General features: G+C 51.5%; 1 protein-coding gene across 1 annotated transcript in view; it reads left to right on the top strand.

Moving 5' to 3' along the window:
- ALDH1A3 (aldehyde dehydrogenase 1 family member A3) overlaps positions 1–25602 on the top strand; it is a 37035-nt gene that overhangs the window by 5412 nt on the left and 6021 nt on the right. The window contains exons 2-12 of the mRNA XM_082734215.1: positions 834–938; positions 2940–3080; positions 7682–7811; positions 8131–8192; positions 10814–10942; positions 12707–12820; positions 15026–15128; positions 17203–17387; positions 20718–20882; positions 22059–22216; positions 23484–23558. Of these exons, the coding sequence (XP_082590341.1) occupies positions 834–938; positions 2940–3080; positions 7682–7811; positions 8131–8192; positions 10814–10942; positions 12707–12820; positions 15026–15128; positions 17203–17387; positions 20718–20882; positions 22059–22216; positions 23484–23558 (1367 nt within the window). The remainder of the gene's footprint in view (positions 1–833; positions 939–2939; positions 3081–7681; positions 7812–8130; positions 8193–10813; positions 10943–12706; positions 12821–15025; positions 15129–17202; positions 17388–20717; positions 20883–22058; positions 22217–23483; positions 23559–25602) is intronic.

The following is a 25602-nucleotide window of genomic DNA, read 5'->3' as shown; positions in this document are numbered from 1 at the left end:
ATTAATTCTTTGGTTCTAGATATAAACGGTTATTTGCTACATCTGTTCATATAACCAGAACATTTCCCAGACCAGATAGCTTATCTTTCTTTTCCAACACAAGCTTTTATTAAGCCCAACATGAAAATAAGCATTTTAAAGGGAATGGGGGAGGAGCTAGTTCCTTGGCAATCCGGCTGGGGGTTTCAACAGGGAGGAAACAGAAGGGAGTGCTTGCTACTGACCTATCCTTCAAGGTCAGGAGATCCCTGGGCACTTTGTATGTATAAACCTATTTGGTCTCCCCCCCAAACTCGATGAGGGTGTAGGATTTAACTTATACCCTTTAACTATTCGACTCGGCTCTTCTTTGTGAATCCACATTAATGATTTAAATGGCTACCTCCGGCTCAGTTCATGATCCCCAGGGTCCTGGGATCAAGCCCCAAAGTGGGCTCTCTGCTCAGCGGGGAGCCTGCTTTTCCCCCTCCCCCTGCCGCTCCCCACTGCTTGTGCTGTCTCTCTCTCTGTGTCAGATGAATAAGTAAAATCTTTGAAAGAAATAAATAAGAGAGACAAGATATTTAGAAAAATTCTAAATGACTAGTTTCATTAGGACAAAAAGTAATTCTCTGAAAACGTATCAGAAGTCAGGAGGCTTGGATTCTAATTCTGAGTGTGTTCCTGGTTGGGCACGTGACTCCATCTCCTTTTCTGGTCCCATCTGTAAAAGAGTGGGGAGGGGGGAAGAAGAGGGTCAGGGAGGACAAGACATTACCTAAGGTCCTCAGCATGTTGGAATGATATGATTTTGATTTAAGCCCTAATGCATTACAACTTCCTTTCCTGGTTAGATATTCATCAACAATGAATGGCACGAATCCAAGAGTGGAAAAAAGTTTGCCACGTATAATCCTTCAACTCTAGAAAAAATATGTGAAGTAGAAGAAGGAGATAAGGTGAGTGCTTCCCCTACTCCCCCCCCCCAAGTAATTAAATTACAGATAACTAGAGGATAAGGAGGCAGTTTGGCTCAGCTCTAAGACAGACCTGGCCCATACTGGGGGTGGGACCTGGTTTTGCTGCTTTTCACACACGTGGCCCAGAATGGGATTAATTAGGGACGAGCCACTGCAGAGTCATTCTCCTTTGATAGAGTTTCCCCATCTATAAGGATGACCTCAGCGATCCTCATCACATGGCTAAACGAAAGGTTTTTATCAGTGATTTGAACCTGGAGGAACGGAGCCCTCTTTCCAGAAAGCATTTCCGGCTGGTATGTTTCACCAAATGCCGCATTCTGGCAGGAGACACTTGAAAGAGAAGGGCTGGAAGGGGAAAAGACTTGCTAACCGAGTCATGCAAAGTTAACGTCATGCAGTCACCAGATTTCTTTTCTATCAGAACCTGAAGGGATCATGGATAGCTATAGTCTTTATAACTATATATGCAGTTGTGTATTTATGTAACTTTTGGATGTGTCCTTGATACATTGCAAAACCACAAAGTATCTTTTAAATATACATGCCTTTAGAGGAAAGGTTGAAGGTAAAACTTTTCTAAGGAGGGAAAGGAAATCTAACCCTCTCTTCCACCCCCAGAATAATCATCTGACATTCTGAAATGGGTAGGGGTAATGTTGAATGGGGACAAGGTGAAAGACATGTCAAAAAGAGGCTTGAATTGGATCCCGCCAGTGAGAGTTCCGTGACAGGCAGAAAACATGCAGTGGTTTCACCCATCCAGACCCTCCCATGCACAGTGCTTCAAGCTGAACTCTGTTTGCAAAGATAATAGCATCAAGGAACTCGTCTTTGTATGGTGTGAGGATGTGGGGCGACTGGGATGGGGAGGGGTGTGGAGCAGGGTTCCCAGTAGGTGGTTCCCAGGTACAGGACCCAGGTATCAAAGAGGAGAATGAGATCCCTGCCCCAGGCTCTGGTTTTTCCCTTGGTCTGGGGTCGGCTCTCGGCACCCACAAACAGACATGGTCCTGTTCCCCGCAGCTAGAGAGGCCCACGCTTCCCCACCGCCCCAGAGCATGGGACAAAGAATTCTAAGTCATAATATCTCCTTTGCCAAAGCTTTCACTTGCCTCCAAGCACGCTTTGGAGGCACAGAGTCTTGGTGGGGTGTCTCTCTTGACTGCACTGGGCAGCCCTTGCCTATCGTACTGCCCCACGGAAGTGAGGCTCAGAAGGGCCTGGGAGAGGGGCCTGGGGCATGAGGCTTTGTTCCTCAGCAACTCATTTTCCTGCAATAAGAATGGGTGACATTAAACAATTCTCACTTCTTGCCTTTTAAGAAGAAGGTTCCATTGTAATTCTTCTATGGGTGCACAGAAAATCCAGTTCCTTGCCAGTGGAATGGTGCAACCCTTCTGCCCCCAGGCAGGGTTGCGGGGGGGGGGGGGCAGTAGAGATGAGGCTGAAGACAGGGAAGAAGTTCCAGATCCTCCCTGTCTGTCTGTAGACTTTTCCAATGTGGTCAGTTCCGAGATCCCCAGAAGCACTCATGCTCGTTCTCACTATGGGACCACAGTCCCGGCTTGACTAGAATGCCGAGACAGACATGTCCCACCTAACTGATGAACTGTGGGAGTGTGCGTGTGTCCAAACTGGGCAAGCAAGTGGAAAATCTTTTCCTACTTGGGTCACCAAGAAAAATAATTAAGGTCTGTAGTCTTGCAAGCTATTTTAAAATGCTTTTATAATCAGAAGGAAAGTTCATACTTAGCCATTGTAGAAATGTTGAAAAAGACCCAAGCTATAAAGAAGGAAAAAGTCATTTGAAAGCCCCAAACGGGGGGCCCAGCAATCTCGAGTCTAGCTGCTACCTTCCTCTGCTGTGCTGATGGACGCAGGTCTCTGCCGTTCTCTATAAGTGAAGAAAGACTGAACTCTCCCAAAACACGGTCGCGACACAAGGTGACACACTCTCTCTGGTTTTTGGCCGCTCAGCCCGACGTGGACAAGGCAGTGGAGGCCGCACACGCCGCCTTCCAGAGGGGCTCACCCTGGCGCCGTCTGGATGCCCTGGGCCGGGGCTGGCTGCTGCATCAGTTGGCTGACCTCGTGGAGAGGGACCGCGCCGTTCTGGCTGTGAGTACAGGCCCATGGGCGGGCAGGTGCGGAACCACCCGGCACCCATGGGGCTTGGGGGAGACCCAGGGCTCTGGTTTTGTGTGGAGCTGTATGGCAGGTGCTTTGAGGTAAAGCTCTCTGGCAGTAAGCATGTGTCCACGCCATCCGGCTCAAACCCTTTCCCTTTAGAAGTCAGACTTTTGTTCTCCGCACTTCACGTTCTTGACCAAGAACTTGCCTGGAGGAAGTTCAGATGTGTTGGTGGTTCCCATACTCCAGACGGTCCCAGCCAGGCAGATGAGTTAAGCCATATCCTGGTCCTGCCTGTATGTTTAGGAAATTAACTTTTTTTTTTCTTTTTTTTTTTGGCTACATGAAATCTCTTTTACTATTAAGTTGAACTTCATCTTAGGTGACAAAACTCGGGACATTACAGGTTTAATGGGCTGGTATATATTTTTTTGAATACTTATTAAAATAGATGCCGCCTGTTAGCATAGAAAACATTGATCCCATAGAACTCAGAAATCACCCCTGTTTCACCCCTGAACTGGGCAGTGGGGAGCACATGTGGAGTGATGGTGAGGGCAGCGTAACCTGGTTATGGGGAAAAGCTCGGGCTCTGAGAGACCTCAGTTCGAATCCCAGCTCTGTCACTTACTAGCTGTGTGACTTTGGACAAGTTGCTTTACATCTCTGAGCATGTGTTTCTTTATGGGAGATATCAATAATAATGATCTTTCAGTGGTGTGAGAAATCCTTAGCAGAGTCCCTGGCATGCAGTAAGCACTAACTAGATGATAGCTATTATTAGGAACACCGGTCCTCATAATAATGCTGCCCGCCCAGCCTCATGCCTTCCTGGCCAGTAATTTCTCGGCACCTTAGTCCCCGTGCAGCAGAATAAGCATGGGAATTCAGCCCGCTCTGTGAGGTTGGGTCGCTCCTGCCAGACCGGGCTGTGAAGACATTTATAGGTTGTAAATGCATTATTTACAGGGATCCTAAGACCTTCCTCTGGTCTTGCAGTCAGTGAGCAGAGGAAATCCCAGGCCCGCCTCCTGCCTTGAGGTCCTTCTCAACCCACACAAGCGGCCCTCCCACGGCTCTCAGGCTCCTGTTTGGAAAAATTGCTCCAAACCTTGCGGCCCAGTGGGTAGGGGAGCTAAATCTCCTTTTCAGCCTCTGATGTGAACAAATGGTTCTTTCCTCTCTTGATCTGATGTCTGGACTGAGCTGTAGAGTAGCGACCTTCCTGGAGACCGTGTCATCCAGGAGGCTGATACTGTTTTTGTGCCTGAATGTGTGTTTGGGGGCTGGACAGTGGGGGAGCTCTGTATCTGGGAGTTCGTCTGCCCAGGGAGCTCAGCTCTCCTTCCTTCCCGCCCTGCCAGCCAAAGCCAGCATGTTTGCCCCCAAGTCCGGGCACGGATGGCTCCGTCCCGGGGTCAGCGTTTCTGTCCATGGAGCCTCTGGTTTCTTCCTGCAACGAAAGCCAGCCTCAACTCTCAAGCTGCCAGACTGGCTTTTTCAAAAACATTTCTGTTTTCACCCAGCATGAGCTCATCAGTCTGCAATGTCCGTGGGGACTAATAGGCGGGAGAGGATGTGCCCTGGGCACCCCTCCCCACCCTGTCCTCAAGTGTCAGTATCATCTGTGGGAGCTAGTGGCGAGGCTGCCACCTCTGCCTTCAGCCCGCCCCAGGGTCCTGGCCGGGACTGGGTCGCGATCGCAGATGGAGCAAGTTGCCTTTTGCCGTCGGGACCTCGCTGCCCACAAGAAATAAGATACAGCTCTTTGCCACATCATGAAAGGAACAAGAGAATTACTGGCAAATATGGTTTTTCAAACCGGGACCACATCATAGGAAAGCACCCTCGCCCTGCACCTTGATATGGTTTTCCTGCGTTTTCATGCTGCGAAGTGCTTCTTTCCATCATGTTCTCTTGCCGCCTCAGTGGTTTTGACAAAGCTCCGTATTTACTTCTGTATTCGATGTTTAGAAACAGATGTGAAGGGATCGAGCAGCCCTAGCTTTCTCCCCCTTCTTGAGGCACCTGGGGTCCAGACTCTGGCTCTGTGGGTGCTCTTTCTGGAAACTCCCAAATAGGGGCCCTTCCGGTTTCCTCTCTTTTCAACCCAAACCCCATCTCTGGGCCTCCTCGTTTTAAGATATTGGCACAGTCACTGAGTCTCGGGGCAGGTTCCCTCAGCCCTTGTCTTCACTCTTTCCTATCTGAAGGTTACAGTGTGTTAATTTTTCAGAAGGCATATTTTTTCCTCTTCAAAGGTTAAGGGAAGTAAACTCACGAGCAACTGTGGTTTGCTCATGGTCCAGCTCCAATAACTGTTTAAAAGTCCCCATTGGTAGCTAACAATTGATTTCTCGGGTCGAGCCCTATCTGGTCATCTGTGAATCTTTTTTTGTGTTTAAAAAGAATTTCTTGTCTAAATCTATGACCCTGATTTGCTTGGATAGCTTCCCGTAGAACCAACCTGGCAAATTTGTCTTGTCACTCCAGGAAGCAAATGCACCCAAATTAATAACGAAAGCTAGCCAACGCTTGCCAAATATTCACCACAGGCCGGGCTTTTCGTAGCCACTTGGCCTGCACATTTATTATCCCATTTCAGAGAGGAGGACACTGAGGCCCATAGAGGTTAAGGGACCTAAGGTTATCCAACCAGAGGAAGTCATCCAGGACTAGAGGCAGGACTGCCGCACAATGCTACGCTAAGGTCCTCTGCCTTTCTCTTCCTCATCTGATCCCAGAAAAGGGCCAAGAATAAACCTCCAGTCCCACAGACAGATCTGCAGATGCTGTCCGGAGTGCCTGGGCCAGGACCTTTCGGCATGATTTGCCACAATTGTGTTTCCCATGGAAAAATAAGTTTCAGCTTGGAAACAGTAGGAGCCAAAGTACAGTGTACTAGATGTTACCCTGGCCTGACTTGGTCCCTGAACAGCGTCCTGCAGGGGTTAGGATCCATCCCAGACCTAGACCAGCCCTGTCATCTTCGGCAACGCACACTCCTGTCTCCTTGGTGTCCCCAAATAAGGATCGCCGAAAAGGAAGCTGCCAAAAAAGATAATGAACATAGTCATCCCGCCTAAAAATGTCATCATGAAACAGTTAGCATGGCCCTTCCTGGGGGCTGGCCCCGTCCTAGCCCTCACCCCAGCTCCAAGAGGCAAGTATCACTCTTACTATTATTATTCTCCTTTACAGATGAAGAAACCGTCAGAGAGGGATTTTTTTTGGCGGCCTGCCATTCTGGGAAGTGGTAGTTCCTTCCTAGGAAGGCTCTGCTCCTCCCCGAAGCAAAGTTCTGAGACAGTTGCTCCAAGCACCCTGGGTAGCCATTCTGCAGTCTTCCCAGATGCAAATGTCCTGGGGCAGCAGCCTAAGGAGTAGTCAGTGTGCTGGCCAGAAGTTAGATGCCACTGAAATCAGTGCCCCTGCTGGGTGACCTTAGGTGACACCTGGCTCTGTTAGCCCTGGTGTGGACACCCAGAGGTGTCAGGGTCAGAGATGAGGCCGATGCAGGTGCACATGGAGGCCCCTCTCTTCCCCAGTGAGTCACCGTCTCACTACATGGACTCTAAAAGGAGAATCCAGCCCCAGGCTATGTGTCCGGGTGGCCACTTCCTGCAGAGATCCATGACAGGCGGTCTCGGCGCCGGGCTCCACTGGGGCCGCTTGTCTGAGGGACAAAGGGGTCCTCTTAAACCCCAGGCTGGAAATAGAAAAGAATCCCGGCCATTGAGTGGCTGCCCACTCGCCCTGGGTAATCACCTCCCTCACCACCGAGGGCGAGCCCGCTCCCTCCCGACTGCGCATCCGGCTTGGGCAGCCCGGTTGGGGAGGACACTGCCTTTTGTGCTGGTGTCTCTACCCTTCGGGGCTCCGTCGCTCTTTCCACAGCCATGCTGGTCAGCCCAGCCAGGAAGGAAGAACCTGCAGCATCCCCCCTTTTATTAGAGGATGCGAGCCCTCTCTAGAGCCCCCCTGAAAATCAGCTAACCTCCTGAAAGCTTCCTTAGGATGCCACAAGCCCACGTGGCCAGGTCCCCCAGCTGGACTCTAGACAGAAGACCAAATGACACTATGCCTTCCTTCCCAGGGAGGCTCCAGATCACCCTTCCACCTGCCTTCCTTCGCGGGGACGCCTGCCCATGCCCTGGCCATCCCCTCCCCCCCCAAACTGAGCACTTTCCCCCCGCAAGATTTTATTTATTTATTTGACAGAGAGAGAAAGAGGGAACACAAGCAGGGGGAGTAAGAGTGGGAGAAGCAGGCTTCCCGCCGAGCAGAGAGCCCGATTCTGGACTCGATCCCAGGACCCCGGGATCATGACCTGAGGTGAAGGCAGACGTTTAATGACTGAGCCACCCAGGTGCCCCCCAAACTGAGCATTTTTGAAAGCAGAGTAATCCTTGACAGTCTGAGACAGGCCTGACAGGGGGAAACACAGTGGCCTGCTTTTGGAAGGGACACAAGGAACAAGGCAGACGTGGTGTCCTCGGACTGTGTTCTCTGGCCCCACCCCCAGCTTTAACCCCTTGATGGCGAAGAAGGAAACTGCATGTGACACAGATACTGTCTTTTCCCTGCAGACCCTGGAAACGATGGACACAGGGAAGCCGTTCCTTCACGCCTTTTTCATCGATCTGGAGGGCTGTATTAAAACCCTCAGATACTTTGCAGGGTGGGCTGACAAAATACAGGGCAGGACCATCCCCACAGGTGAGCCAATGCGGGACTCGCAGCCTCATATGGGGGTCCCGGGGGCTCTGTCTTCTCGTTGTTCCTGGTAGCCTTGTTCCCCGCCGGCTCCTCCCCTCGGGGCCCCCTTCCCTTTTGCAAAAGGAAGTGGGCTTGTGCTGATTTCTCCTTTAGAATTTTACTTTTAACGTTGAGTTAAATGTCCCTTCTTTGTGGACTAGACAAGACTTGGAGCTGACACGTTGGTGGGCTTCTGGGTTTCTTTCTTGTCTTTTTGCAACATAAAACCCTCAGCCGAAATTAATCCCATATGTTCTACTCCACGAAACCTCTCTTTCAGATGACAACGTGGTATGCTTCACCAGGCATGAGCCCATAGGTGTATGTGGGGCCATCACTCCTGTAAGTATGGCAACTTCTCTAGATAGATCCATGTAGATTCTGCCCCACACTCCGGTGGCCTCTGGGATCAGTTTCTGGTGTGTTTCGGTCACACTGGCATTAACTGAGTATTTTCTCTCTGGCAGGAGGCTGGGTGCTTCAGAGTTATTGGGGTGGGTTAGCTCCCGTACCTGCTCTCACAGGGTTGACTCCTGAGCAGAGCAGAAGGCACTGTGGATTCCAGCCGAGGGCTCAAGAATGCCAGTTTCTCTAGGGCAGGGGTCTTTTAAGAGGGCCTTGAAGGATGAGAAAGAGTCATTCCACAGGAAAATGGGTCTTCTAAGCAGTAGGAATGGCCCCAGTGAGGGTGTCAAGGTGTCTGGACTCCGGGGGGGGGGTGGCTGTGCAGGAGGGGGAAGCAATAGCAGGACAGCTGGACAAAGTGATGAAGAGGAGGAGCACATGTCCAGTGGTCCAGGCTGGGCACCCACTAGGGCGTGGCTGCTGAGGGCCTGGGACTCTATTCACTGGGCAGTGGGGAGCCTGACAGGTAGCAGGGAATGGAGTGATGCTGCCTATCTGTTGAAGAAAGCCTCGGGCCACTGCAGCACCTGCACAGCAGGAGGCTGTGCAGATAGGCAGCAGCGTGGAGAGAGGACTGGAAGTGTGCTCCGTGTGTCCCTTCTGCCAGCCGTTGGGAGCCCACTGTGAGCCAGGCACGGTGTCAGGGTCCCAGGTACTGTGAGGACAGGAAGCCAGAGGGCTCAGCCCTCTGAGGGTCCCTGAGGAACTCACAGGTCAGTTAAAAGGCTGAGAAGGGAAGCCCCAAGAAAAATGGTAAGATAGGACCTGTTGGAAGACCAAAGGGAAGCATGGATTTGAAAGCTCCTAAGGAGGTAGAGTTGGTCGAGTTTAGTGTCTCATCAGAGGTTGGGGGTGAGTCATGGCTGGAACTGGGTGGATGGTGTTGCTGGTGGATTTGCGGAAGACTGGGGGAGAAGCGGGTTAGGGTGGAGTGCCGTGACAGATGAAGGTCATTCTAGGCAGATTGTCATAGAGGGGCTAGTGGAAGAGACAAGCAAAGGGTCCCATCAGACATTTGCATATTTGGCTTGGGGGCTCCAGAGAAGTGAGGCCTGGAGACGGCCACAGGCAGTGGTCAGGACAGAGGAGTTTCCTGCCCGTCAGGTTGGGAGGGGGATCCTGCAAAGAGGGATGCAGAGTGAGAGAAGAGGGCCTGGGGCCAAATCCCCCATACGTTGTTAGGAGATCTGACTGAGAAGTCTGAGCAACTAGGGTCAGGGGCATCCCTGGAATGGAATACATTTCCAGAAAAAGACTATGGTCAATAGGGTCCTCTCCTTCGTAGCAACTAAAAAAGACACAACTGTTAGATTTGCTCGCTGACAGCAGTGTGGGGAGTTTGGGGTGCAGTAGAAGTCCCATTGCTGGGGCTTACAGATGGGGACCTAAGCATGTGGGCACGGCTCTAACAAGAAGCTTCGAGGGGAGAGAAGGGAGCTGCTGGAAGTGGCAGAAGCCAAGGGAAGGTACAGATTTGCTTGTCAGAGAGGAGAGATGATGGTATTTTTGTGCTAAGGAGTGGAGGTCCAGGAAGAAGAGGGGACCCCAATCATTAGTGGGGGGTACCCCAAAACAATGCCTCCCATCATTTAGCCAAGCACATTGGCCCTTGGGAACTGGGATCTTAGATTTGTTGTCTCGTGGTAAGAATTCCAGAGGGAACTGGGAGAGAAATTAGAGTGGTCTGATCATGAGGTAGCTACCTTCAGCCAGCCCTGTACGTACAGCTTCACAGAAAGCTCCTCTGTTTGGCATCCTTGGAACATAAGGAGCCAAAGGGACTGCTTTGGGATGGGATGGTTGGGGGACAGCTAGAATCAAGCTACCTGCTCTCTTGGAGATGCTCGGTTTCATTGTGCCTCATCGAAGATGATACTTGGAGGGGCAGGGTAGCGGGGGACGGGGGGACACAAGGCTCGCTATGAATCCCGGCCTTCACCTGCTAGTTTGTGACCTTGGACAAGTGACCTCTCCCTTCTGTGCTTCATCTGTAAATAGAGGGGATAATAGGACTATCTCATATGCACTGATAGGGAACAATCCTGTTCCAGGTGGAACAGCACCTGGAACAGAGTGAACACTCTGTGGCTGTTACCTCTTGTGTTAGGCTTCTTATCACAGTGATTTTGGTGTCCTTGCCTCTGTAGTTGAAAGACGACAAGAGACACAATTCCCAGCATGATCTCCACCAAACAGCAATCCAGTGGGGGTTTAGTATGTATTCTGTAAGAAGAGAAAAAGATCCTGTAATACCTGAGTTTAGCAGAGGCGAGCCTCGTTCCTGCAGTATTTTTCAGCTCCTTTAACACACTGATAGCATCATAAACCTCTAAGAGGAGAAGGTAGTGCGCCTACAGCAGAATCCTCTTTGCAAAGACAACTTACGGCAGGAATGCAGGTCTGATCTTTGCACACTCCTATATTACCTCCAACGCCCCAAATCTAGACCATCCAAAGCAAATTCTTCCCTGGAGACCTTCCTGGGCCTCCAGGACAGGGCGGTGGGGTGGATCGGACTCCCCCCACCCTCACCAATCTCCTCTATGTTCTATCCTCAGTGGAACTTCCCTCTGCTGATGCTGGTGTGGAAATTGGCACCCGCCATCTGCTGTGGGAACACCATCGTTGTGAAGCCGGCGGAGCAGACGCCCCTCACTGCCCTTTATCTGGGCTCCCTGATCAAAGAGGTAAGGCATCCGAGAAAGAAAGAAAATATTATGTGTTGTTGATAACATCCCCACTCCACCACCGTCACCAGATAAAGCTGCCCCATCACGCCGAGTGGTGCGTGGCAGTGCCAGCCGGCTCACAGCTGAGTGGGAAATGGAATGGCTCCCTGTGTTGTCCTTGGCAGGCGCGCGCGCTCTCTCTCCTGCTTGTGGTCACTGAGCTAGAAGCAACTCCATTTCTCCCACGGATTCTAATGAGAAGACTGAGCTCTTATTATGGGTTCAGACCTATGGTTTAGGAGCAAATGTTTTGTCTGGAGGGTTTGCAGGAGGGTCCCTCCAAGTGTCAGAGGTTCCTTGGGGCTGGCCTCTGTGGTGTAGCCAATGGTCCACTGTTCTCCTGGAGGGGTCCTCTTGCCAGCTCCCACTGAAGGGGCTGCAGCAAGCCGGGCTCATTCACCTGAGCCTCCCTTCCAGTGCTCTCTGCTCGGGCCATTGTCTTGTCCCCTCTACTCCCCGCCCCCTACAGCTACCATGCTCGGAAACCAGCAGCCCAAAGAAATACCTCCTTCCAGACACACCAGGCATCGTGCTTCAGCCCTGTGAGCCCAGCTTGTGTGTCGCAGAGAGGTTAAAAAAGAAACAGGAAGGAATGAGGGATGGTAGGGGAGAGCCGTTCCTTTCACTTCTCAGCTGGCTCATACGGTTGGGAAGCAGCACCTTTACTACTTAGAAATAACGCTACAGCCGCCAGGAACTGGCCCGTTTCCCACTTTCCTTTGACTGGGGATGTAGGACATGATTACATCATATTAATGAGACTGACAGATTCTAAAATCACAGCCGTGAACACACAGCACCTAGGAAAACGAAAGACTCCAGCACTGTGTCCCAAAGTCTTGCCTTTCCAAAATAGTGTGTTTGCATGAGATGGTAATTAATAAATTGTTCATTAAATCGCATCCTTCACCTCATTCATTTGTGGTGTTCCTGGTGAATAAAGAGGCCTGGGAGGAGTAGGGCAGGAGGCATGAATGTGAAAGAAGTGACTGTCCCCAGCCTTCAGGATATGCCAGCTTGGGGTGTGGCCCAGGTTCAACAAGCAGGAGCTTGGAGAGAGTGATACCACATTGCCATTTGGAACATTGAGGGGCAGGTTTAAGAAATGGGAGCTGAAGCCCAGGGAGAGGATATATTCTTTTTTAAGATTTTCTATTTATTTATTTGACACAGAGAGAGAGAGAGAGAGAGATCACAAGTAGGCAGAGAGACGGACGGGGGTGGGGAAAGCAGGCTCCCCGCTGAGCAGAGAGCCTGATGCGGACCTCGATCCCAGGATCCTGGGATCATGACCTGAGATGAAGGCAGAGACGTAACCCACTGAGCCTCTAGGTGCCCAGGGAGAGGATATTTTGCAGGGGCCTCTGAACCTTGGAGGATGTAACCAGGGTATCTCTCCTCCCTGAGAATACATATGTGTAGACAGAGCCACACGCACACGCACAGAACAGAGCTCAGTCGTGGGGGTTCACTGCCATTTTGCTCCAAGTCCCTTTTGGGTTATGAGGCACTGCCTGGAAGGAAGGGTGTATGGACGCCTCGCCCGGGCCCAGCCTGCACCCTGCCCACTTCGGTCTGGGTCCCCGGGTGGCTGTAAGACCCGGGCCCTGGCTTCCCAAAGAGGGGAACATCCTATAGCCCTGGTTCCCTCAGCCTGAGCGCGGTCTGTGGCCGACATCTGTCCATTCTCCTGCACTGATGGCCACCTTGATTTTCATCCAGGTCGGATTCCCTCCAGGAGTGGTCAACATCGTGCCGGGATTTGGGCCCACAGTGGGAGCAGCGATTTCCTCTCACCCTCAGATCAGCAAGATCGCCTTCACGGGGTCCACAGAGGTAACCCTCCTCACCCACGGTCAGCCAGCGTGGCAGCCGCTGTCTGAACCGAGACCTGGGAACGTTCCCCTCGAGCAGCTGAGCTATGATTATTTCTTCTAAGTGTGGCCACGTTTCAGTGCGTAACAATCAGTTAAAAAAAAAAAAGGCAAATAAATAAAGTCACTGGTCCAGTGTCCAAACTAAGTAAGTATCTAATAGAACTCAGAAGCCTGAGAAGAAAAGATTGGTAGATAAGACAAAATAAAAATGTAAAACATCCAGAGGACAAACAGTGTCGTAATCGAACTTCACGGATACATAGCAAGCCGGGAGAAGCCGTGATGTGTGCAGCTCTCCAAGGCTTAAAATCCATAATACCCTTAAAAATCAGTGAAGAAGGAAAAACAAACAAACGAACAAAAAACAAGCGCTCTCAGTGGTGGGGCAGTGGGTAACTCAGAGAAGGGAAACACCGAATGTCCAAAAAGCTTGACCTGGCTCATTGGTCATCCGGGAAACGCTAATTCCAGTGAAAGTCGGGGTCTTTGTCTGTCAGATGGGTAAAAATCGGAATCTGGTCTGAGGCCGTGGGAAGCCAACAGACACTCCCCTATGGCAGTCCCCAGGCACAGGGCCGCCTCGTAGTATCGATCCCACATTTGACTCAGAAATTCCATTTCAAAGCCACTGGTTAAAGAGAGGGCTTCTCACGAGCCCTCAAGGACATGTCTTCCTGTATACTGTGTCCGTTCTGTGCGGGGCGTTACAGCCACTACAGTAAGGAAGAAGACTGTTTCTTGGCTGAGTTTGAAGCACACAAAAAAGTAAACTGTGGGAAAGTGGGTACAGAATGATCCCACGGGGAAAAGTGTGTGTGGAGATAAATCCGTAAGGATACCCAAGAAGTTCTTCTTGTGGCCATGTCTGTGCAGGTCCTGGGGCATAGGGGAAAGGGGAGATGAAAACTTTCCCCCTTTGCCCTGACACACATCTCTGTGTGGAATTCTTTGTAATATTCTTCTGTCCTTGAAAAAGAAACAAATAAATGCTTCCCAAACACTAAGTGCCACCCCCCCTGCCCCGCCATCTCCCCACAAATTTAGTCACCAGGAGCCCAAGCTGTCTTCTCCCCCAATAGCAGACTCTTCCCTTCTCCTGCCCATGCCCGGCTTCTCTGCAGAGACACCTGAACCCTCTCTAGGCGCCTTTAGGGCTGCCCCATGGGTCCAGTGGGGTGCTTTTCTCACTGGGCAGCCAAACTCAGGGACAAGAAAGTGGCCTCTGCCAGTGGCCTTGCTCGGCTGGCAGGCATGTCTGGAAGGGGGATGGGGTGCTTTCCCACTTTAGGCCCCCCTGCTGCACCCAGCCACGAAAGCCCACCTCAACCCCACAGGGAATTGCCAGTCCATGGCAGACTGGTGTTACTTCTGCTGCTCTCTGGGGACCATCCCTGTCACTGTCGGACTATTCCAAACGTCATTCACTCCATCACCTATGAGCTGGTCAATATTTAAAATGTACTCACGCCTTAGTTTTGGGGGAACAGCCTCTTGCTGGCTGTCTGGTTCTAAGTGTCTGTGTGCGGCTCAGTCTCCTGAGAGTCTGTGGGGCCCGCCGAATGATGGTCCGGCCCTTGACTCTGGCAGTGTGTGCTGTGATAGGAGAGACCCTCTGGGTACATGAAGGAGGTTGGTGAGGGGTCCTGTTCCTGCCCCATGTACCGGTTCTCTCCCTTCCCCCTGGGGAAGCCTCGGTCTTGAGTCTGTTGCCAGAGAATTGGCTCTTTCTCCTTCTGAAGGTCAGCTTCCCTATTACCATAAATTTGGAGGTTCCCGCAGATTATACCAAAGAGCCCCGCGTCCCCCATGAGCGAGCCCTGGAACAGCTACCCCTGGGTCCCCTCGAGCCCTTCTCCAGACGAGCTGGACCAGCCTGCTTCCAGGAGCCGGCTGTGCCACTAGCCCGCTGTGTGGCTGTGGGCGTATCACTGGGCCTTCCAGAGGCTCCCACTTCATCCACCCCTGTAAGTGGAGCAGCTCAGACCAAGTGATGTCAAGGTCTGATCCGTGAGGAGACACAGGGAGAGGCTGGGGCCTAGGGAGGCAGCATCAGAGGCCTAAGGCTCCTGGGCAGAGAGGCAGGAGGTCCATAGATTTATCGAGAACGTCCGGGACACATCTGACCCCAGCCAAGGTTTCATCTGGTCTGTTTTTCATCCTGAAGGTTGGAAAGTTGGTTAAAGAAGCCGCCTCTCGGAGCAATCTGAAGAGGGTGACCCTGGAGCTTGGGGGGAAGAACCCCTGTATCGTGTGCGCAGATGCTGACCGTGAGTGTCTCCCCTTCTGGACGTTGCTGGGGTTTAGTCCTTAAATCTCTTCCTGATTCCTTGTGCAAGCTCAGAACCAGCTGAGAGAGAGACACACGTATACACATGAAATGGCAATGTTTATCCACCTTGGGTTTTCCTGTCCTAAGCAGGCAGATGAGATCAAAACACCAGCTTTATTGCTCATGGAAAGCTGCCTTGGGGAAATATGTGTCCTGGGGGGGGAGGGGCAAGGGGCTGCCTGTTTCTGACCTTCAAGATTATGTTTGTGTTCCCCGTCCCTGCAGAGCTGGGGCCGTAAGGAGCCGATGCAGATCTTTCTCCAGACTCCCCTGTGCAGGGAGATGGCCAGGAGAGGGAGGAGCTGGGCAGGTGCTCCCCACTCACAGGCATTAATCACCCCCTACCCCTCTCCGAAACTTGAGATGTTTCTTCCTTCTTTGTCTCAGGCCTAACAAATGAGAGGACAGTGGCAGCGGACCCTTAAACATGTCCCCCTAGTCTGGGTTCTGTTTGTCTGTCTGTCTCTCGCCACCACATCTTCTCTGAGCAAGCATCCCTGCCCAGCGGCTTGGGGACAGTGTGTGTCTTGCTAGAGGTTCCTGAGACGATATGAAACTGTATGCTATTCTTGGCTGCCATGTCCAGAGGAAGGAAGGGCCATGTTAGGCATTCAGTCTCCTGCTGACAGGGTCAGCTGCCAAAAGTTGTGCCTTCCCAGGTACCCCTAAGCACCTTCTAGAAAAGCCTTCCTCACCTGCCCCCTGGAAATTCCTTTCATGGAGAACAAAGCTTTACATTCCACTCTCAGATAAGGTGGGCACTGCAAATATCCCTGAGAAAAGGGACCCTAGTACAATTTCTTGCTAAAGTGTAAAGGACTGATATCTCTGTGGGAGAGCGAGTGACCTGGGTGAGGCAGCAAGCTTCAGGGAAGGAGAAGGAGGCTGGGCATGAGGACAGATGCCTCCTTTGTTGCCTGGGCTGGTGCTTCCTTATAGAAGCCTTGGTAGTGTTGGTACTGGTTTCTGGAACCACACAGAGCAGTTCTGGCTATTGCAACATCTGGGGTCCCAAACTCCAGTCCTGAAGAGCCAGAACCCTTGTTTCATTTTCTTGTGCCACCATATCTGGGCACCTGGTCTCCACTTCAGCTCCTCCTCTCTCCCTGACACTGAAGGACACTGCAGCTAGAACACAAAACTCCCTTCCGTTCAGCGGTTGGTTTTATAAGGCTCATGAACGCCGAGGGCAGCATTCCCCAGAGCTGCTTCAGAGCGGTGCCGGAGTGTCTGGATAGCCTGCCCATGCCCTGCAGGGGCCATGCGTTTGCCCAGTGCAAAGTGTGCAAAGTGTGCCCAGTGCATTTCCTAAGCAGCAGCAGGCATGTTGGAGGGGGGCAGGGGTGCAGAAAAACCAGCTTACTGTGGAGCGCTGGAGACCACACTGTGAGCTGTAAGCGATACCCCACTGAGCATTCTTCTCCCTGAAGCATGGCCCCAAAGGTTTTCCTTACTAAGCACCCTTCTGGTTTTAACCCGATGCCTGCTCTCAAGTTCGGATACAGACCTCCTTAGGCAGAATCGGTGCTCTCTTTTTAGACCGTATCTGTCCTAAATGGAGTTAACGTTACTAAGATTTAATAAGCAAAAGAAGCTGACTTCGTAGGACTTGGTAGTGAAGGAACCTCAAGGTGGACTAGCTCTCACCTGTCGGCCTGCGTCAGTACTTACTTCCTGAAAACTATTCTAGAACTCTTTGGAATGCAGGTCCTCCAGAAAGGGGGAGAGGTGGGGGTCCGGAAGCAGGTGAACCGGGGAGTGCAAACTCTCTGTGGTCCTTAGAGTAAGGAAGGCCTGCACTAAGGGACTGATTTCCTCCCACACTCGGGTGCACCCAGAAAATCCTTGTTCCTGTCCTCTCTGTTGGGAAATGCCGGGAATAAAACTAATTTCTGCAACACGGCCATTCCGGGGCCTGTTTTCTGGTGCGGGCAATTAGCGTTGCAGCTGTCACCCGTCCTGCCCTAACGACTTAATCGCTTCCTCCTGCCCCCGCCACCCCCTCCGTCCAGTGGACTTGGCAGTGGAGTGCGCCCATCAGGGAGTTTTCTTCAACCAAGGTCAGTGCTGCACGGCCGCCTCCAGGGTGTTCGTGGAGGAGCAGATCTATGCGGAGTTTGTGAAGCGGAGCGTGGAGCACGCCAAGAAGCGTCTGGTGGGAGACCCCTTCGACGTCAGAACGGAGCAGGGGCCGCAGGTAACCCACTGATGCTGCAGAACCTGCAGTGTGCCTCTGGGGGCTGAACCAGGCAGCCCCTCTCGCCCTTGGCCCCTTACAGCTCTGGTGCTTTTCCATCAATTCCCGGGTCCCTCCCAAACAGAAGGGAGGCTGCCTCGCCTTCCACTTGCTTTCGTTTTGACACCACCCCATCGGGTCTCTGTGGGCTTATAAAGCAGGAGTGGACACACAGAGGTTTTGCTCTTTGCGGCTGATAATGCCACGCTTAAGGCTCCGGCAAGGAGGGAGGCATTCCCAGTTCATACAGCACCATGCCTGCGCCCTCCAGCCAAGAGGGCCGTCCAGTCTCTGAGCCACCAGGATTCCCAGAAGAGAGACTCGGGCAGAGGCTGTGTTACCTGGCTGGTCTCCCTGCAGAAGAGGGGTTGTAACCATGGCCAAAAGGCAGCAAAGTACAGGCAGAGGCCAAATACCTAGAGCCCACGGTCTGAGCCTCCAGGCCCTCCCTGGAACTCACATGCACTGTAGGACAAGGTCACGGTCAGAAACCAAAGAATCCCAGTGGAGAGGGAGTGCAGAGGGCTCAGGGAACAGGGCTGCGTTTCTGGGCAGGAGGAACCCATCTCCGGAGGCCTGATTTTCAAAACTAACGACGGGATGAAAATGATCATAACCACGAGGTTTAATAACCTCTTTAAAAGGGCACATCGTGTATCACTTTCTTACTAATTATGCAGTACAGCAGATGGATAAATATTTAAAAGAGAGCGGCCTGACCATCCATGCATTATTGAAATAGAGCTCGACAGCAACCCGCTTTGCTGGGAGCCAAAGTCCTGCCCCAGCCACGAAGTTGAAAATCACATGTCCAGACTCTGTACTTGTGTCTGTCCCGGGAGCTCACTGCTTCCGCACTGCACTGGCACCACATGTTTACATGGGAAACCACACAAGTTTGGCTCTGTGACTTTGTGGAAGTCCCCATCTGGAAAATGGAAGTAATGGATGAATAGTGTGAATATTTCAAGATACCTAATAAGTTTATTTTTTAAAGGTGGAGGCAAGGGGAGCATTCAATGACAGGCTCCCTGATCCAGGTGGCAAAAGAAGTGCATGACTTCAGGCCATGTCTATCAGGTCTTGCTTAACCATCCCGTGGGGGTGCCCTGGCCGGGGAAGGGGGAGGACCATGTAGGAAAAGGTGCATTTCTGGCCATTGTGCCCATCCTTGCCTAGCCCCAGCCCACATGCACGGCGGCTCCAATGCCACGTGACCCTGGTGGAGAGAAGCATCCCAGTTGTGGCCAAAACCCTCTACCCTGCCAGACCTCAACTCCAAACCTAATGGCCAGTGACACGAAGTTGTCTAGTGACCTCGGTTGGATTTCAGGTCTGAATGCAAACATGGCCACCAGCCATTATCAAATCCACCGTAGTTGTAAAGCTAATTCAGACTCCGTGGGAAATATGCGAGCTGATCCCATACTAAGGAAACCTTTCACCCCGTCATTATTTTTAAGTCTCTTTCCAAGGCTCCAGGCTTGACTTCTGAAGCCAGATAGAGAAATCTCTTCCAAGAGAGCAGATTCAAACAGAATGGGTGTTGATTTCGTCGGTGCTTTTGATGCTGCTGCTAAAAGTCCTTCTGAAAGCTCACTTAAGCCGCCTAACCTCAGCATATTATTTTAGGACGATGTTGGATTTTTTCCTCCCAAAGTGCTTTTTCATCTACTGTAATAAGATTTTTACTCAGAGAGGATTTACAGCTGTCCAAATAGTCCTGTCTTTCTCCTGCCTATTACACAGCTAGCTGACCTAGATCAGTGTCCACTGCAGACAGCCAGCCAAATGCTCCAGAATCGTTCAGGTTTATCTGGCAACTGAGCAACAAGGCGCATAAACATTGCACAAGACACCTAGTGGGGGTGGTTCCGGTGCCCTCTGCAGCAGAGCCAAGTGTAGCTTCCAACCTGTCCTTCAGAGTCTGCCTGACTCTATCCCTGGTGTTGTGCCCGGCCATGTCCTTTACTTGTGGAAGGTTCTCCTTCCAGCACAGGAATGCACCAGCTGACATTTCTTGGGGGATTATTAGATTGAGACAATGTGTTCACATGGACTCATCAGGAAGAATGGAGTCTGGATATGCAGGCTTTCCACGGGGACCCAGCACTGCCCCTAGGACAGACAGACAGAAAATGGTCACAGCCATTCAGGACCTGTATTTGGTGAAGCCCTTCAAACCCTCTTGGCCTCTGGGGAGGAGGGAAGGGTATCTTGGAACTTTTAACCCCAAACTTGGTTCACCCAAGAGAAGTTGAAAGAACCTTGAGATATTACTGGAATCATTGGAGTTGTTTGAATTACTTGCTTAGGTGGGAGTACATTCCCAGGGGCTAAAACCTAGAACACATAGAGAGGTCAGTGGAGAAAAGGCTTTCTTCCATCCCCCCTTATCCGTTCATAGGCCTGGTTCTTAACCTTCCTTCTATGGGTATCGCACAGTCTTAGTTTCTCATGTATCCCTCCAGAACTTCTTTATGGATATAGAAGCAAATATGAATATGTGCTCTCATTTCCCCTGGTTTTTTTTTTTTTTTTTACCCAAAGGGTAACTGATATCTATCCTGTTTTTCACCTTGGTTTTTGTGCCCTTGTAAGAAACTTGGAAGGGCTTTCTATACTAGGCTGGGGGTTGGAGGTACAGGGTGAGGTGGTCAGCTTTCCTTCTCCCTTCTCTGCACCATGGATGGGCAATTCCACAACTGTCACCCTCATCCCACATGCCCTGTAAGAAGAGGGCAGGGCTTCCAGATAACCTACATGACACTCAGCTAGACTGGAAGTTTAAATGAGCAAAGAAGACTTTTTTTTTTAAATCATAAGCATATCCCAAATAAGGAAAGACTTCTTTAGCATAAGCATATCCCAATCATGACTTGGGATATGCTTATGCTAAGAAAGTCTTCCAAAAACGCAAATTTAACTGGGTGCCTTGTAATTTTATTTGCGAAATCTAGCAACCCTTGCAGGATGCAAGAAGTTGGGAGAGCAAAGAATGTCACCATTTCAGAGGTTTGCTTAATAGCATGGAGGGGGTGGGTGGTAGGATAGACAGTACACGGGAACGGATGAGGAGAGCCTATCTCCCCATCTCTCCCCTGCTCCAAAAAGCCTAGACTTGTGCATCAGAGGAATATTCACATACAAGGCACATCTGTCCTGTGAATTATGACTTGACAAGAACACTTAGGGGTAGGACAGCTGATCATGTGAATGGCCGTTTGACCCATAAGATGGCAGCCGCCACCCAAAAGGACTTCAAGCCATACCTCTCCTTGTGTTTTGCAGATAGACCAAAAGCAGTTTGACAAAATCCTCGATCTGATCGAGAGTGGGAAGAAGGAGGGAGCCAAGCTGGAATGTGGGGGTTCAGCCATGGAAGACAGGGGGCTCTTCATCAAACCCACTGTCTTCTCAGAAGTTACGGACACCATGCGCATTGCCAAAGAGGAGGTACCGGAGGTGGCAGGAAAATCTTCATCTCCAGGGGGCTCTTGTGGGGTGGGAGGGCGAGAGGAGGGGGTCTTACAAAGAGAAGTCTTCTCCAGGGCTCAGGGACCCCGGAGGTCATTGTGAGGGGATAGTTTTCCTTTCTCCCGTGGCTTTCTTCCTCTCCTTTGGTTTCTGAGGGAAGCCATCTTGCCTACCTGCCTTTGGGAACCCCTAGCTCTCTATAGCAGCTGTAGAGTTTGTCCTAAACCCCCCATTTTACACGTCTCTGGGGAGCCTCAGTCCCTCTCCTTTCTTTTAACACATCCTCGGGTTAGCTCATGGTGGAGGGGTCTTGCCCCCTCTGGGTTTTACCAGTGGATTCACAGCCTAAAGCTGCCTTCAGCCCCTATAGACTGAATTAAAATGTAAAGTGTGTTCATTCAAAGAACACATCGGGGCTGGAATTCTCTTTGAAGTTTTCTGTCACGAGCATCCTTTGAAATGCTGGAATTTGAGGAGACCCCGCTCCAATAAAAGTGGGATTCTAACTTGGTCTTTCAATCTCACTGTGAGTCTGGATGGACACTGGTTCCCACCTAGGGTCCCGGGGGGTCGGACCCTGGGCTGTGGGGTGTTTTGGGACGCAGAAAAAGTGAATCACCGCTGAGCGTTTCCTGTGTGGGTATTTTATAGACTTTCTCCTGGAGGTTTTTATGGGATTTTTATTTTTATTTTACATTGTGAGGAACAGTGTCTTCCTCCGTCCCCTGGGAGTTATTAGGGAGACATTTTATGGTGCCTTGTTGATGGAAAACGTACCGCCAAGAGGCCGGGGCACACAGTCCTACAGCTGTGCCCTACAACCCCCTCAGCAATAACTTCCCACAAAAAAACTCGCCAAGTTTTGTCTTATGGGCACGTCAGCAGGATGGGGCTTCTCAGAAGCCCTGATGACAATAAGAAAAAGAAGCCTGGAACATGCTTTCGGTTGGTATCTTAAGTTCGGCTTAGTCGTAACCCTTCCCTTCAGATGTCAACTGTCCAGTAGCTCAAAAGATCTCCGCAGGTTTTTTGCTCTCCAGTCCTCGTTCCTCACACGTGTGAGCGCTCGGGATGAAATGAAGGCCGTACTTGCTCAGAACGGACGCCCTTCGTCCGGACGCCCCTCTCACCGCCGTTTTTGCAATTCCACATTAGATTTTTGGACCGGTGCAGCCAATCCTGAAGTTCAAAAATATCGAAGAAGTGATAAAAAGGGCCAATAGCCTTGAATATGGACTCACGGCAGCTGTGTTCACAAAAAACCTCGACAAAGCACTGAAGCTGGCTTCCGCCTTGGAGTCTGGAACCGTATGGTGAGTAGCAGATACGTGCGTCTCCACTCTCTGGAGTGGCTGGCTTGCTTGCTTCATGGCCCGTCTATGGACAGACAGCTTCTAGTCACATGTTCCGGGCCAAGCACTGTCTTAGAGCTTTGGTCCATCCTCATGACCACGTCTGAGACGGCCACCATCATTGTCCCTGTTTAACAGAGGAAGAAATGGAGACACAGAGAGGCTGGGTGATTTGCCTAGGGTCACACAGCTGGTACAGAGCAGAGCAGAGCCCAGAGACGGCCGGCCAGCTCCGCTGCCCCTGTTGCTAACTGCTGTGTTGTGCTGTCCCTCGCGCTCCACTCCCTCCACATTTATTTTTTATTCTGACTCTAAAAGCAGTGCATGGTCTTGTCCGAAATGTGAACCAAAGTCCCTGCTTCCCCAGTCATCTTGCCAATGACATTATCCTCACTAGAACGATGATAGAGCTTTGGGGCTCAGAGAGGCTAAGTTACAAGCCCAGAATCCTTACAAGCCAAGAAGCAGGAGAGCTTTGAGGTCAGGTCTGGCAGATTTCAAAGCTAAATCTTATTCCCCGATGCCGCAGTTTCCCTCTTCTTTCTTCTCGCCTTGACATTCCATTCCTATCTTGGCGAAAAGCTTTATGCTTAGGAATATTTAGATTTTAGGCGTGCCTGGGTGGCTCAGTCAGTTAAGCACCTGCCTTCAGCTCAGGTCATGATCCCAGGGTCCCGGAATCGAGTCCCACATCAGAATCCCTGCTCAGTGGGAAGCCTGCTTCTCCCTCTCCCTCTGCCTGCTGCCCTCCCCTGCTTGTGCTCTCCCTCTCTCTCTCTCTGTCAAATAAATAAATTAAAATTAAAAAAATTTTTTTTAAGATTTTATTTATTTATTTGACACAGAGAGAGGTCAGAGTAGGCAGAGCAGCAGGCAGAGAGAGAGAGGGGGAAGCAGGCTGCTCCCCGCTGAGCAGGGAGCCCAATGCAGGGCTCGATCCCAGGACCCTGAGATCATGACCCGAGCCAAAGGCAAAGGCTTAACTCACTGAGCCACCCAGGCGCCCCAAAATTTAAAAAAAAAAAATTTTAAGGAATATTTAAATTTTAGCTTCTGGTGGGAAGAATGCAAAGGCAGAAGTTGAAAACCCACTGTTGTCATTACTAAAACTTTGACAGAAAGTCATCCTTTAGGCAGCGGTCTGTTTCAGGCCCCTGAGAGTGGGGACACCCCTGACCCTGGTCGGCCTTCCCCCGGTAATCGTGAGCATCTTTCGTTCCCCCTCTAGGATCAACTGCTATAACGCCATCTACGCACAGGCTCCATTTGGTGGCTTTAAAATGTCAGGAAATGGCAGAGAACTGTAAGTATTTGCTCTCGCACGCCTGCGGGCAGGTGAACAAAACACACCCTAGATTCGCGGTGGGCAGGAGTGCGGGCAGGTGTTGTAGTCCACCGGCCTTGCCCCCTGCCCCGCTGTGTCAGCCATGCCAGGACGGCTGGTGCCCCTTTCCCTCCGGGGCTGTGATGGATCTCTCACCCTCTCTGTCCCTCCTGCCTTCCCGCTTCTGCTGTCTTCCACCCTTATCCTCATCCCCTGCTCCTTCGGGCGCTGGGACCAACCTCTAGCCTCGGCTTCCGGGTCCTCCCCGGCACCTAACCCATGGAGATACCAATAGAGAGTTGGCCCAGGCTCCCCACACGAGGACGGGGGCAGAACTGGAAAAGGGCCCTTTTTGCCAGACTCACACAAACCCCAGCCCTCAGCAAGGAAGACAGGCTCTCTCCCAGGCTCCGCGGGCCGACTCGGGGGACTCTGACTCCTCCTCCATGCCTCTCTGGGAGACCTACTTCTGTGCCCTTCCTGGCTCCCTCAAATCCACCACATGCTCCCAAAGGGCTGCTTTCCATCTTGCCCGCTGGGAAGAGGCACTCCGTGGGCAGAGAGTCATGGACAGGCTTTCTTGTGTCTGGCCCAAGATAAAAGGTCCAGGCACGGAGCCGGACAGAGCGTTCCAGGAGTGGACACACTGTCGTTTCCAGCTGGACGAGGCCTTCTCGCCCACGTCCTTCTTGGTGGTTTTTATTAGCCTTTGTGGACAAACAGCTTTTGGGATCCCTCTTCCCAGGGGGACCATCTGTGACAACAGGCAGGGCTGCTCCTGGAACATTTCAGAGGGCTCCGAGCTCTTACTCCTTGTTAAACAGTGTGTGTTATTTATATACAAATGCATTACCTCGGACTTGTTTGTAGATCTTCCAATGGGAGAACTCAGAGGCTTCCCCTCAGCTTGGGCCTTCGTGGGGCCCTTGGGCAGCTCCCCTTCCCGATTCTTCCTAAGGACGTTACGAGAGAACGGGGCTGGCTTCCCTCCCTGAACAAATGCTTTCGACTCTTCTCCATGGAACTGGGGTCCCGCCCCCAATCTTGGTCTTTCTTTTTGATCCAGTCATGGCAAACATGCCAGAAACATCCAAACATCTGAGGAAAACATGTCCACTGGTGTCCCTCTCATGCCTATGACGTGTTTCCCCTTCAGGGAACCTCAGTAAATTCTCAGCCGTGAGAACCCTTTGTAGAAATCATGTTTCATCCCACATGGCTTGTCTGTTTTCTGTTCTATGTGCCTCTGCTTCAGTTTCCACACCCTCCTGCTTGAGAGAGGCATGGGGCCTGGGTTGGGGTTACCTGGGTCCCTGTCAGGGCCCGCCACCAGCCGCAGTACGGGTGACCGCTGGCCGGTACTGAGCACAGACAGTGCAGGCTCTGTATGAACACTTTTTCACGGGTGCCTTCACGCCGTGCTCACGACAGTCCACAAGATGGTGTGTCTTTGTTCAGCTTGCCATGCCAGAATACTGTGTAGACGGGGTGGCTTACACAGGAGACACTGATTGCTTAACATTCTGGAAGCTGGAAGCCTGAGATCCAAGTGCCAGCAGATCTGGGGTCTGGGAAGGGCTCCCCTCCTAGTGGATAGAAGGGTGTCTTCTCACTGTGTCCTCACATGGTGGAGGGGGTGAGGGAGCTCTCGGGGATCTCCCTCCCTATTCATGAGGGATTCCAACTCTCCTAACCTAACCACTTCCCAAAGACCCCACCTCCTAATACCTTCCCATTGGGAGCTGGGGCTTCAGTGTAGGAATTTTAGGTGGACACAAACATCGGATCCATTGTAGATGCCTGCTACTACCACTAACTACCCATGTTTCCGGGTACTACCCCAGGGATGCCAGGGAGGGTCCCTGCCTTTCCAGGGGTCACACTGCCAGTAAGGGACAGAGGCGGGGTTGAGCCCTTGGGCCCACCACACCACAACGCCTTGCTCAGCGGGGCTGTCACCTCTGGAAGCCACATGGACTGAAGCCAGACAGGGCATACGTGGTCATTTATCTCCTCTGATCAG

This window comes from Mustela nivalis, assembly GCF_964662115.1.
Source record: "Mustela nivalis genome assembly, chromosome: 6".
Taxonomy (NCBI): domain Eukaryota; kingdom Metazoa; phylum Chordata; class Mammalia; order Carnivora; family Mustelidae; genus Mustela; species Mustela nivalis.
The sequence above is the reverse complement of the archived record's forward strand: the minus strand, read 5'-3'. Positions and strand labels throughout refer to the sequence as shown.